This window comes from Echeneis naucrates, chromosome 13, assembly GCF_900963305.1.
Source record: "Echeneis naucrates chromosome 13, fEcheNa1.1, whole genome shotgun sequence".
Taxonomy (NCBI): Eukaryota; Metazoa; Chordata; class Actinopteri; order Carangiformes; family Echeneidae; genus Echeneis; species Echeneis naucrates.
The window spans coordinates 4,588,945-4,602,272 of NC_042523.1; the positions used below are offsets into that span (position 1 = coordinate 4,588,945).

The 13,328-nt window shown below is 41.8% G+C and overlaps 1 protein-coding gene across 3 annotated transcripts in view; it reads right to left on the reverse strand.

Annotated features, from left to right (window-relative positions):
- Positions 1-246: 246 nt before the first annotated feature.
- The window catches only part of nova2 (NOVA alternative splicing regulator 2), a 63,903-nt gene continuing 50,821 nt past the window's right edge, over positions 247-13,328 (reverse strand). For all 3 annotated transcript variants that reach the window (XM_029518235.1, XM_029518236.1, XM_029518234.1), the window contains one exon: positions 247-3,481. In XM_029518235.1, coding sequence (XP_029374095.1) covers positions 2,459-3,481 — 1,023 coding nt within the window. In that variant the 3' untranslated portion in view covers positions 247-2,458. The remainder of the gene's footprint in view (positions 3,482-13,328) is intronic.

Consider the following 13,328-nt stretch of genomic DNA (forward strand, 5'->3'; position numbering starts at 1 on the left):
GCATTGTACATATATTTCATATGTGTCTATTTTTTCCCTGCCACACAAAAACCATCCTTTCAAGATGCCATCAACAGCCCACATTCCTGATCTCACAGGCTGAGATAACCGCTCCCTCGCTTCACAGTGCATTAAGACAAAAATTCAGTGTACTCCGATTGTAAAAAAAAAAGAAAAAAAGAAAAAGGAAAAAAAAAGAAAAGAAAAGGAAAAAAAAAAAAAACGCAAAACATATCACACAAAAAAAATTATCAACAAAAGAAACAACAGCATCTTCAGCAGCCTTCTGGGTCTAAAGTGTACAGAAAACCTGTTGCCATGGGAGACCTGCAGTTTGCCAGAACCAGAAACAAGCTCAACTCGCTGGACACATGTTGAAAATCTCTCCCTCCCCTTTACCTCATCTGTAGTCGAGAGATTACTCGATAAGGGCAAAGATTGGTGAGGCTGTTTATCTCTTCCACTGATATCCAAGCTGCCTTACAAGAGCAAATCTAAAAGTCAGACTCGCAGATTCAGCAGTGGACCTCAGACAAACAACGTTTCTCTCGTTGCGTTTCAGTGTTTCCTCTGACTACATGTTTGCATCTCTCAGTAGTACGTTGTGTGTCTTAAGCGCTCTTGCTTGATCTGTATCTGTGGTTCAGTTTCACCTAAAGCTTTTGGAAGACCACAGGCTGAGCAGCAGCAGTTCATCTTAGTCTCAGGTCATCATCAATTATCTATTACAGCTACAATTTTACATTGTGGGCAAACTCTAACTGACATTTTCTGACAGATATCACAAACCGGAATGTTCTGGAGCATGAGCTGGAGCATGACAACGAGAGGTTCGGGGTTGATATAGCTGTTAAATTGCTGCATGGCAGCCTGTGGCATGAGCGGTTTACAGATAGGATCTTGCTAATCTAAAGGTGTAATCGTAGTCTGCATTATAGATATGGTGAAATACTCTTTTCTAGCACCAAATGTGGCAACATAGTATTTCGTTTCAGTGTGTGTGTGTGTGTATGTGTGTGTGTGTGCGTGTTCCCTGTTCTGCTTTTTTGACTGGATATATAAAGTGATTCTTCGCTGTAATGATCGTAATGCCTGGGGCGGCTTTCTCACTTGGACTTAAATAAGACATATATTATGCTATGTGACATTACTATTCATTTTCAATCCATTAAATTAAAACAAAAGATTCAAATTAATAATAGTCTCATTTACATTCATGTCAACCTGAATTCACAGATTTAAAAAAAGAAACAACTGAGCCTAAAATGGGTGAACTCATTAATAAATAATGACGATGGTGATGATTCCTATTGTAATAATCTTGACTATAATTAATAGAATGATCACAGCAGACTGCACAAATTGCCATAGTTCCTGTGTGTTTGCCGCATCTTACACAGTATCACACTAGATGATTTTTTTTTCTTTTTTCTAGGCTTCGCACTATGTGACGTCATCAGCGTGCACCTTGGCGTTCTATCTCAAACACGAGGGCCGCAGATTTGTTTAGGAGGGAGGGCCCTGTTAAGTACTGTAACATCACTGCGGCGCCGCACTGCTTGAGGGACACATCCAAAAGTATATAGGGAGGGTGTGCAAATACAGGAACCCCCCGCCCCCTTTTACCTCACCCATCCTTCGTATCCCAGAGAAAGGGAGGAGGAGGGAGGTGAGAGAGGGGGAGAGAATAAAAAGTGTTGGGGGGAGCCGAGGATTTTTCTTCCCTCACACACCAGGCCGAAGTTTGCAGTCTTGCTCATTATAAAACCCCCTTAAAAGGGTGTGTGGGGGCGCAGGGCAAAGGGACAAGTGGTGAGAGGGTTTTGGGGGAGGTGGGAGATGTTCTTAGGGGGGAAATTAAAATTAGAAGAAAACCAAAAACCCTACAGGAGGGTGCAGGGGGGAGGAAAGAGTAAGGGTTATCTCTATAAAGGATTTGGGTTTGGGGGGGTGGAGGGTTGTACCCTGTAAATGCCAACCCTCCCCCTCTCCATGACCCTGCCCCTCCCTCCATCCCCCCACTTCCTGTAGCCTCTCAGGGAGTCGGCCTGTCTACATGGCATTCAGCTTTGTCCACATAATACACAAACAGACAGCTTAATTTACTAAACAAAACAAAACAAAACAAAAGAAACAAAACAAAAAATAAAAAATCCCGAAAGGTCAAGACGTGAAGTAATAAAACCTTATTTACATTTTACACATTTTTTTTCTTGGTTTTTCAGCGTTATAATTCACTCCTTCTCTCTCCTCAGCTTCTCTGCACATTTTTGCTTCGCGTCAAATTTTTTTTTTTGAATAGAGAATACTGAAAACACGCAGAAGAAAACGGCGCAGACAATTCCTTCCAAAATTCTTGCTCTCCTCTCCTTTCTCACTCTCACTTTTTTTATACTCCTCCCCCAAGCCCCCACTCTTTTTTCCTCTTTTCCTCCTTGTTTCTTATTGGCTGTCAGGTTTAGCCCACCTTCTGTGGGTTGGTGGCGCGTACCCCCTGCTCGTAGGTGATCCGCTGGCTGATCAGGTACTGTGCAGCCTGTGTAGCTGCCTGGGAACCTGTGATGGTCACCTTCCTGTTCCGAGTTCCGGGGATGAACTCGCCTTTCTTGGAGATCTGGATCCTGGCACCGGTCAACTCCTGGTACTCCACTAGCGTCTTCCCTCCTTTTCCCAATATGGCTCCCACCAGGTTTTCTGGCACGGCGATCTCAACCACTTCCTTTGCTCCTTCTGCTAGCTTCTCAGTGGCCAGTAGAGATGATGCTACCAGTGGTGATGCAGCGCTTAAGTAGCCATTGGTGGCCCCTGTAGCGGCTGCCAGCGATCCAAGGGAGAACCCTCCGAGACTTGCTGCTGGATGAGCTGCGCTGGTAGATGCATCACTGGCGTAGGATGCTAACAAATTAGCTGCGGCGGCAGCTGCTGGGTTAGCGTTAGCTGCGACAGCTGCTAACACCCCTGAAGCTGCGGCGGGGTTGAGCCCCAGGCCCAGGGAGTTGGTGTTGTAGCCGTAGCTGGCCAGAGTATTGAGGGCAGAGGTGATGGCCAGCAGATCATTCCCCGAGAGGCTCGACATGGTTGTCGGGAAGGCTCCGACTCCTGCTAGGCCAGCCTGGCCGAGCAGCGATGAGGCCGTGGCTGCTGCAGCTGCTGCCGCAGCTGGCATGACCTCAGTCGAGTTGGCATAAGGGGAACCAGTGGGGTTGGAGTTAGCGACTGGCCCTGTGATGTTGGAATAAGAGATGTTGAGGCAGGAGGAGCTCTGCGGGTCCTCCTGGATCTTCTGGACGATGATCTCCACAGCTTTGCGGTTCTGCTCTGGCTCGCCACTGATCGTTACCACACGCTCCTGCAGGTTGATGCCCTCTGGCTTTTGGGATAGCTGGACCCACGCCCCGGACTGCTCCATCACCGCCTTGACCGTTGCTCCACCTTTGCCGATGATCAACCCTGCTGTGCTGTTGGGGACAATCAGTTTGGCCTGGTGAAACAAAAAGAAAATAAAGAAAATTATTGCAACAGAAGTTTGATCATAATCGTTATTTTAGCAAACTCTTTTTAAGGTCCCTGAATACAAATGTTCCTTGATTCACTGGACTATGAAATCTATGAAAGCTACGAATGGCTGTATGGACGTGGAGGAGAATCAGGAGCAGGATGAAGAGACACAATGGAAAAAATGTGATGTTACCATCACCAACTTTTCTTTTACTGAAAGTGTACAGTCAAACATTTTGAATTGTCTGGTTTTGCATGTTGATGAAAAATCATTTACAGCAGTGAACACATACAAAAAAAACCAAAACAAAACCAAAAAACATTACAAAAACAAGCAAAATATTGACAAACTTAATGGTGATAATTATATAGTGGAAATGCATACAACAATAGATAATGCTGTGTAATATTTATAATAAAAATTACTCACACAGACACACCAAGTTCATACAGTAATGTCACACTATATGTTTTGTTTTGCTTTATATGTATGTATGATATTGAAATGTTCTATATTAACATATGTATGTTAAAATGTTGCAGATGTCTTTGAGCTCAAAAGCAGACTTAAAAGACAAGGTCAGCCACGAAGGGACTGTTAGAAAAGAAAAGCTTTTCAGGGGACAAAAACAGCCAAATAAAGGATGCAGAGAGAAAGTCAAGATCAAATAAGAATACGCAGAGCAAGATGGAGAGTGTGTGTGCCTGTACGTGACAGCAGTGCAACAACATCCTTTAGGAGAAAGAGTCGAGACAGACACACAACATCCACGGTCACCACCTGAACATAACAAATGAGACTTTTTTTTTTTTTTTAGTTCTTTGACATATAATAAGGAAAGAGGAGCGAGAGAGATAAAAGCGTGAGTAGGTGAGAAAACAGGAGACAAAGAGGTAGAGCGAGGTAAACAGTGAGAGGGAAGGATGGATGAGCGAGAGAGAGGGAGAGAGAGGAATTCTAAAGAGGCTACTTGTGAAAAAAATAACATTGACTCCAAGGGGTCAGCGTTGCCATGGAAACAGCTCCTGCATTCAAAGGGTAGTGAAAGAGATTGAGGCGATGACACACACACACACACACACACAAACGCGTGCACACATGCACACGTATGCACACAGCACATTATATTTCTCTTCACATATTTTCATCCACAAACGCTGAATTATTGTTGCAGATCAGATGTATGCAGGTCTGGACTGAAATAACTGCGTGCATGCAGGTTAATTCCTGCTCTGTTAACGCAGGCAGTGAGTGATGCAACTCACTGCTGCAGCACTGACCTATATGGACAATGGAAGCTTCACTTGGCCGAACGAAAACAAACTGGGTGTTTGAGAAATAACGCTCCGAGAGGAAACACTCCAACTTGTTGAAACGCACATGTGATATTACTTTTCTGTTCGGCGCAAAACTAACAAAATTGTTTCTTTCTAAGCCTTCGTATGTGTGAATGTGCCACACTCTCCAATTAACATGAATTCCTCTCTCGACTCTCAACAAAGCCTCCACACCTGTCCACTGTCCGCCTGAACGACAAATGTTCATACCGAGAGAGGAAAGATAGAGTGTGGGCTGAAGAGAGGAGGAAGGAGGACTGAACACGTTAAAAGGCTTTGCCTTCATCAAGAAGAAAGGGATAGGGGGATGGGGTGTTCGATTTAACAAACAGGGAGAAAAGAAGAACTGGCGCACCATTTTTTGTTTTCTGTCTGAGAGAATGATGCAGTGGTTTGTTGCAACACTGCGCAGCCTGCTCTTTCAGCCCACCTCAGCCTTCAGCAGAAGATGAATTTCCATAGAAATGGAAAATTAGGCAGGCAGCATCGCATGTTCACTTCTCATTGCTTGAAATTGAATGTTAGAAAATTATCTTTCCCCTGGCAGGTTTTATTTGCGAGCTGTCACTGTGTGTCTTTCTGGGATTAACAGATGTGAGGATTTTTTTTTTTAATTCTAATTCCGTTTCTTCGTTTATGTGGTCCATCTCGATTGTTTGTTGCATACGTGTGTCACGCAAATGGTTTACGTCTTGTCGCAGACCTGTACATAGTGTAAACGCTGATGAAGCTGAGCCACTTTATTTTCAGCTCAAATCTTTCCTCTAATTACCTCAACTTCAATATCAGAGAGCACTGAAGGGTTAGTTAGTTAGTAAAGGATATGTTGGTATGTAACAGACTGTTGATAAAAAAAATGTAATTATAATTTCTTAGTATCAAATTAATCTTAACAGATAAATCACTGTCTACTTGTCTGTATTTTTTTTTTTTGCAGTCAAAGGAAAAATAAAAATATTTTTAAAAATCTACACTTTTTTCAGATCCGCAAATGTAAATGGACAGGCAGTAGAAGATGAATGAAGCAATACTCTTGCAATACAGTTTTTTAGGTGTTGTTTGAATAAAACACAGATGGAAACATCAACAAAAAAAAAAAAAACAGATGGAAACATTTAGAGATTTCTCTTTTCACATTGATTTCCAGGCTGTGATTGCAGCCGATTCTCCGTTTGAGCAATAAATGGTTTGAAAACTTTTCAGAGAGGTTGTTTTTGTGGCACGGAGATGAGCGACTTGTGGAGGGTATAATGGAAACAGGAGATAAAAGAAGTGACAAGCAGCAAGAGAGTTAGGGAGGGACCCAGAAAAGTTTTACCCGTGAGCCCTTTCATCATCTGCACTCTGCACTGAAACGTTCTCTCTTTTGCGTACACACACACACACACACACAGTTAGTGTAGGTGAAGTAGGTGGGAAAATAAACACTGGTGTACAGTGATGTCTGATGCTAATGATCACATCTACCATTTTCATATCCAACTGATTCTCTGCTAATGAGGTTCTCCCCTCTCCACTCCTCCTACGTCTGGTCTGCTTTTCTTTCTCCATATATTGATATTTTTCTCTCCTTTCACCTCATTATTTTGGGATTATAGAGGTTTTAGGATTTTTGTTCCATCTGACTTTCCTCGCCTGAGCATCACAGTGTGTATTCTACGTCGATCAGCCCATACAATGCAATCTTTAATTCCTATTTATTTTCAATCGAAATAATTTTGTGTTCAAAAATTGTGTTCAGTAAAAGCAAATCTCATCTTATAAGGTTAAAGGTACACAGACAATCTGTTCCCGATCTAAAGGGTGTTTTTAATGGGAATTGTCTTCTTTCTAATTTTATTGAGCTGGCACTGTGAGTCTGGCTTGCTCTAATGGCCTACTCAGCCATGCAGCCTCCTACCTTCCCACAATCCTCTGCTTCCAGGACCTTTTTGAGGAGCTTAGGAGGAGATTATGTGACAGTTGGCAGAATGTAGGCAATTGCTCCTACAGCGATGCTTCTTTCATGTTTTTTTTTTTTCTCCCTTCAATGCTCTGTATTTTTCTACATTGTCTCATCTCTAGCGTCTACCTTAGTGTGTCATTATTCATCTCTCTCTCTCTCTCTCTCTCTCTCTCTCTCTATATATATATATATATATATATATATATATATATATATATACTTTGGCATCCATCCGGACGCTGACTAGAACATAATGTTACAGCTACTAAGTTAAGGCCGTAGGTCAAAGCCAATCTCCTCTTCATGAAGACACTCAGGCACAGTGTGTAAAGGAGCATGGATGGGATGTGTTGACTTCAGCAGGGTTGCAGGCTTAGCAGTTAAGACCAAAATATATTTCAACAGCAGAGCGGGGTGATTTCATTCAGGAACAACTTGGAAACAGTTCAAAGTCTGACTGTTGGTAGTTTACAAAGGGGGGCAGCACAGTATCAATAGCGGTTAGTGCTGCTGCCCCACAACAAGAAGGTCGTTGATTTGATTCCTGGGCCTGGGGCCTTTCTGTCCGGAGTTTCCATCTTTTCCCTGTTCTTGCGTGGGTTTCCTCCCACCGTCCAAAGACATAATTTTTGGGTTAACTGGTGTCTCTAAATTGTCTGTAGGTCTGAGTGTGAGTGGTTCATCTTTGTCTGTCTCTGTATGTTGGCCCTGCAATGGACTGGCTACCTGTCCAGGGTGTACCCCGCCCAGCAACCCCCCCACGACCAGGAAATGGAAACGTGGTAGAAGAGCAATAAATTAATGGTTTAAAAAGGCCACAACTGTCAAATTCATCTTACACTTAGAACCATTTTTAATGACAAAAAAGACAAGCTAATTAGTGATTTGTTGTACTGAAATAGGAATACCATTTAAGAATACACCCAGACTTTCAAGATGCACATTTGTATAAATGTATTTGAAGTCTTGTTGCGTTGTAATATGAGTACAGCGGTATGTTTCTGAAATTATCCAAACCTATTTTAACCCAATATGTCAAGTAGCACAACTCTGATTTCTTCCTGTATTTGTGACCTGCTCAAACCTCTCTTGTTGTTTTCTATCCTCTTTCTGTTACTTTTCCCGTGTCTCTAATCACTCCATCTCTCCATCTTTCCACTTGTTCCTTGCTTTCTTCGTGTTACTCTCATAATGTCGGAGATGTCACATTGGTGATGATGACTCATCCCCTTTTACAAAGTGTGTGACGCGTTCCATCCAGGTCACAAAGCCCTCTGTCAGCCACTGAAGGCCAAACGCACAAACACACACACACACACACACACAAACACGGGCAAAGGTGCAGACACAGACACACACACACACACACACACACACAGGAAGACCCGCATGGGACCCGCATGGGACCAAATTTTCACTTTTACACATGGATGATTATAAAATTCCTCACAGGGAAGGACTTGAAGCTGATCAACACCAAACAGTACACACATTTTCTCTGAGATGTACACACACGTGTACACACAAAGTGTGAGTGGGGGGAAAGGGAACAACTGTTGAAGCTGCTGGCATTTGAACTTTGAGGTCTTAAGCAAAGGACTTCAGCCTTCTGATCCACAGGCTTAGTCACCTCTCTCTCCCTCCCTCTCCTATTTTGCCTCTGCCTCGCTTTCTCTGCCTCTCCCTGATCACCCCGTTTGTCCTGATCTGTCTGTGCCTCTTATTCTATCTCTCATTCCTTCTTTCAGCTTTCATTCTCTGGCTCATCCAAGAGCAGAGAAATCCCCTTGCAGGTTAAAAATAAGTGTAGGACTGAGGATCCGGGCTGCAATGACTGACAGTCAGGGAACGCGGTGTTAACTTGGACACGCAAGTCTATACACCAACACCCACTCCCAAGTATATCCACACACGCTCATATGCGTAGGGATTGTACCACATGCTTTAATTTATAAAGTCAAAGACGAAACCACTTCCTCTGACACACATGGGAAGGGTTAGGACTGCCTTTCAAACCCAGGTTGGGTTTTCATCCTTTAATGTTGCAGTTAAAGTTACGTACATGATTTTCCCTAAAAAACATTAAAGTTTAAATGTAGTTTTGTATCAATCAGAGGGTATTTTGTGGTTTTAAGATTAAAAAACCCATCTGAGTATCTCCTTCACAGGCTTCTCTCCGGACCTCTGGTGACGACAGGTCAGTAAGCCAATCAGAATAGAGGCTCTGAGACTTCTGTGACTATTGTTGCTGTGATGCTGGCACAGTATAGTGATTTATGGACAAAAAAAAAATGCAGACCTCAAAACTTAATCTAAACCTCATTATTAATGTAGATGTATGAACATACACACAGCATGAAGTTGTATGAGGACTTAAGACAATGCATATATATATTTTATTTAATTTTACTTATTTTGCTTTTTACTAACCATTGGGTGTGTTCCCATCTACTGGCTAACCTGGTTCCATCATCACATCTCTGCTGTGCAGCCAAGGACTTGTTCAAAATCCCAAACTTTTCCAGTTTTCAAAGATACAAAACATGTCCAGATGAATGACAGAGATGATCGCAGACTGTAAACTGATACACAATACATCTTGAGTTTTTCGACTTTCTGCTGAAAGTAAGATAAAAGTCGCACAGTGAAATTGCAGTGAATTAATTGGGGCCTGTTATGATTTGTTGTGACAGGACAGCTTTGAACACCATTGTAATTATTCTTACTTGTCAACTTTTCTGAAACAATAAACCTTCATAATTTTCTCTTTTTCTCTTCATTCCATTCCAGATTTAGGAGTTTATACTAGATCATTCCCAACAGATCCAAATAGGATTATGTGATTATTTGTCGTTATTTTTGTTTTTAATTTTTGATGTTGTCAATGAGCACTGAAGTCTATTGCAATCTCTTTCAGTGGAAGAAGGGGGATTCAGATCTTTTACTTCAGTAAAAGTAACAAAGTTACACATCAAAACTTCACAATACCTAAATAATTTTACATAAATATCAAAATGCATTTAAAACCAAAGTATTTTGGTCACAGTACAATTATCCGCTGACACCACATGACACAACCGAAATTTCACAACCTCCTGATAACTGACTGTTAATCACAACCATCCACTGACGAAATCTGGAGGAGACTGTTTTGCGTCTTAACAAATGTGGCACACAAGGGGGAGCCGTGGTCAGTGTCAGTCAGAATCCATTCCCGCTCGGACACATTGTGAGATCATTCCTGATCCTTGCTTATCTCGCTCCACACAGCAGAACACTCTCAGTCTGCTGCAACATGTTAACTGAGACGTGCAACAGTTTCCTGGCAGAGAAATAAAACTCCTTTAATAAACAGATGATAATAACATCGCCCGCTGTCTCCCAAGCAACACACATGCACGCAGTCATTAGCTTCTGAGATGGTGTACCAATATAAAGAAGATAATGCAGTGCTGAATATATATATATATATATATATATATATAAATCAATAAAATGCCTCTATGAAAAATAAAAGAACATAATTTGTTTGTAACAACAATTTACTGTACGCATCAAACCTGCAGCCCTTTTTTACCACTTCACATTTTGTGCACGTGTGTGCTCTGCTGACTCAGCATAACAGTGAGACAGAGATCGATGAGCGAAAAAATATACGTACAAATATACAAATAAATGTAACACAAAAAGGTAACAAAAATAAAAAATAAAATCATATAGTAAAATGCTGCTCTGAAGTGTAAAGCCCTGATTTGAAAAATACTATGTTTTGCCAACAGACCTGACCTGGAGTTTTATTTCCATCACTACTGTTGTGTGCATTTACTTGAATTTAAACCTTCGAGGCAGTTCTAACTGATATGTTTACCATAAACAATGACGATAATGCAGAAGGAGTCCTTCAGAGAAATGAAAATGCAGATGTAATTATCAGAACCTGAAGCTCTGCTCACCTTTCCTGCACTCCAGAGTGAGACTGAGCTCACAGCGTTTCAGATTGGACTCTCACTGCTGTTTAGGTCGGCCATATATCAGCTCTTCAGCACGAACCAGCAGACAGACACTAACACAGAGGAGTGTTTAGCTGAAGTCTGAAGAGCAGACATTTTTAATGTGCTAAAAAAACAAGCACCACCCAAAGTGGGCTGGGATTGGCCCCAGCGCCCTCTGCAACCTGGAAACGGGTTGATGATGAATGAATGAAAAAACAAGCTCATTACTTGTCTGTGCAGCAGGTTATTATGACCCATAGTTCGGTTTTGTTCCTGGGCGACATCTAGGGGCCATAGCAGTTACGCCTGGTTGCCAAGGACAAAATGTAGCAGCTATTGGAGAGATGATTGGCTGGCTCAATTTGCTGGCTGTTTGATTCTCCTTCAAAAGGGAAGCTTATGTTGTTTCTAGTATCCAAATCTGACAAAATATGCAATGTTGGTATTCCTGTTACCATGGCAAAGAAGATCATTGTGAAAGTTTTAGGTCAAATCCCAAAATCCTAACCAACCCATGACCTCTATTATTGTAGCCATAGCAACACGTAAGGGTGCTATCTTTAAAATTTGAACTGTGACGTCCAATGCTCCTGCTGCTGTAGGGCACTAGTTGTAGACGGTTGGTGGAGACCAAAAACAAATGTAAAAGGCAGTGAATATTCATCCATCCATCAAGCTCTGATGCAGTTTGGGAAAATATCATCATTTTTCTGAGGCTCTAGTATTATGTAATTTTAAGCCAATTTCATGAACTCTCTCCACTGCAACTTTGACCACCTAAAATAACATCAGCTGCGTATTTATTGATCAGTGACAGCAACTTCTCCTGACTGTTGGTTTTCAGGTTGTGGCTGAAGGGGAATTATTTCTATCCCGCCAGCTCAGCTCAGTCTTACACTCCCACCTCTTCATCATCTGACACAAAGTGAGCCAGACTCATTTTCCTGACATTTATGGCCAACTTCCTGTGTAGGGAGGCAATAACAGGAAGAAGGAAACAGGTGTTCATGCTGGAGGTGAAAGGTCACAGGAAATTACCTCTCACTCCCTGCAGGAAGAGGCAGGAAGAGCCAGGAAAACAAAGAAAGACTGGAGGGGATGTAATGTATGTAATGCAAGTAATTTGTGTATAACGTGTGTGTGTGTGTGTGTGTGTGTGTGTGTGTGTGTGTGTGTGTGCATGTTTAACTACACACTGCAGTTTTCAGTCTGTCCAGCTCAGGTCAAAAATAGTCCCAAATTAATACTACAACAAAACCACAGCCAGTTTCCAGCTGGTCTCAGAGGGGACGCAGCCTCTGCTCTTTAGCTCACTTCAACACTGTAATACAACAGTAACAGTGGGAGAGAGCATGTTTCACTGTCAATATGAATGCAATATTGATTTCTTTAAGTAGGTGATGCTTCAGTGAATAAACAATATATGCCAGTCTCCAGAGGGTTCTCACTTTTATGTAACGACTGCTGACATTAATTGTATGCCGCCTGGGAATTTTGCTTTAAATAGAGAGTTTATATTTATATAATTATATTATTAATTATATTTATATTTATAAAGTACAAAAAAAATGCAGAAAAACATGGCTAGAGTCAGAATTTGGGAGAATAATTTGCATGATTGTGAGCTGATTGAAGTGAAATGACGTGACATATTGAGGCTCAGGTAGGCAGAGCTGTCAGGCCGAGGAGCTTATGTAGGAGGACCATCAGCAAAAAACAATGTTCCATACAATTAAAGTGAGAGCATCTCTCCATACACCTGCATGTCATTTTAATGAAATATTAGTTTGAAAATGTTTGCTTTTAGGAGTTTTATTGAGATAAATGAAGGAATTTCAGTTTCATATTTTTCATTGCACTTTAGAACTTCAAGTAACAATTTTTACATGGCTCTACCCTTTTCATTTCATATACTTGTGTATCAGTCAATAAAAATTCATACATCATATTCTGTACATCCGTCAGTTTGCATTAGGTTTTAGAAAGCGCTCACCATTTTGTCAAACTATCACTATTCCAGCCAGACAATCAATTGTGAACACGTGTGATGATGTTGCAGAAGGGTGGGTTGAAAGGGGGAGAAAAAAAAAAACCCACTAAATAATCATAGTCTCTCAATTTGGTCCTGTCATCTCCTCTTGTCATGTCAGAGCTCATCAGCGCCAGTGAAATAATTCATTCAGCTCATAAATCGCCTTTACTGTAATGCGTGTGCTGTCCCGTCACATGGCCTTTCAGTGTCGTTGCTGCTTTGTTTTTCTCTCTACGAGCAGCTGCACTTCCAAAGCAGCTTTCTGTCACTCTGCAGCTGTCAGCTAACAAGAGTTCAGATCTGAGTCCAGCTTTCAGTCACCCACTCAGCAGGCCTGACTCTCATTCTTGGCTCTGTATGTTCTGTTCCTCCCTCTTCCTTCATACTCTGGAACCAACTCTACCTCTTTCGCAACATCATAAACACCTTTAAATATCTCTTTGCTGTCTGCGCTTCCTCTTTCCCTGTCAGCCAATCCCAGGGGTTAACCAGGGATACCGATTCCGCCTGCTGCAACAGCCCA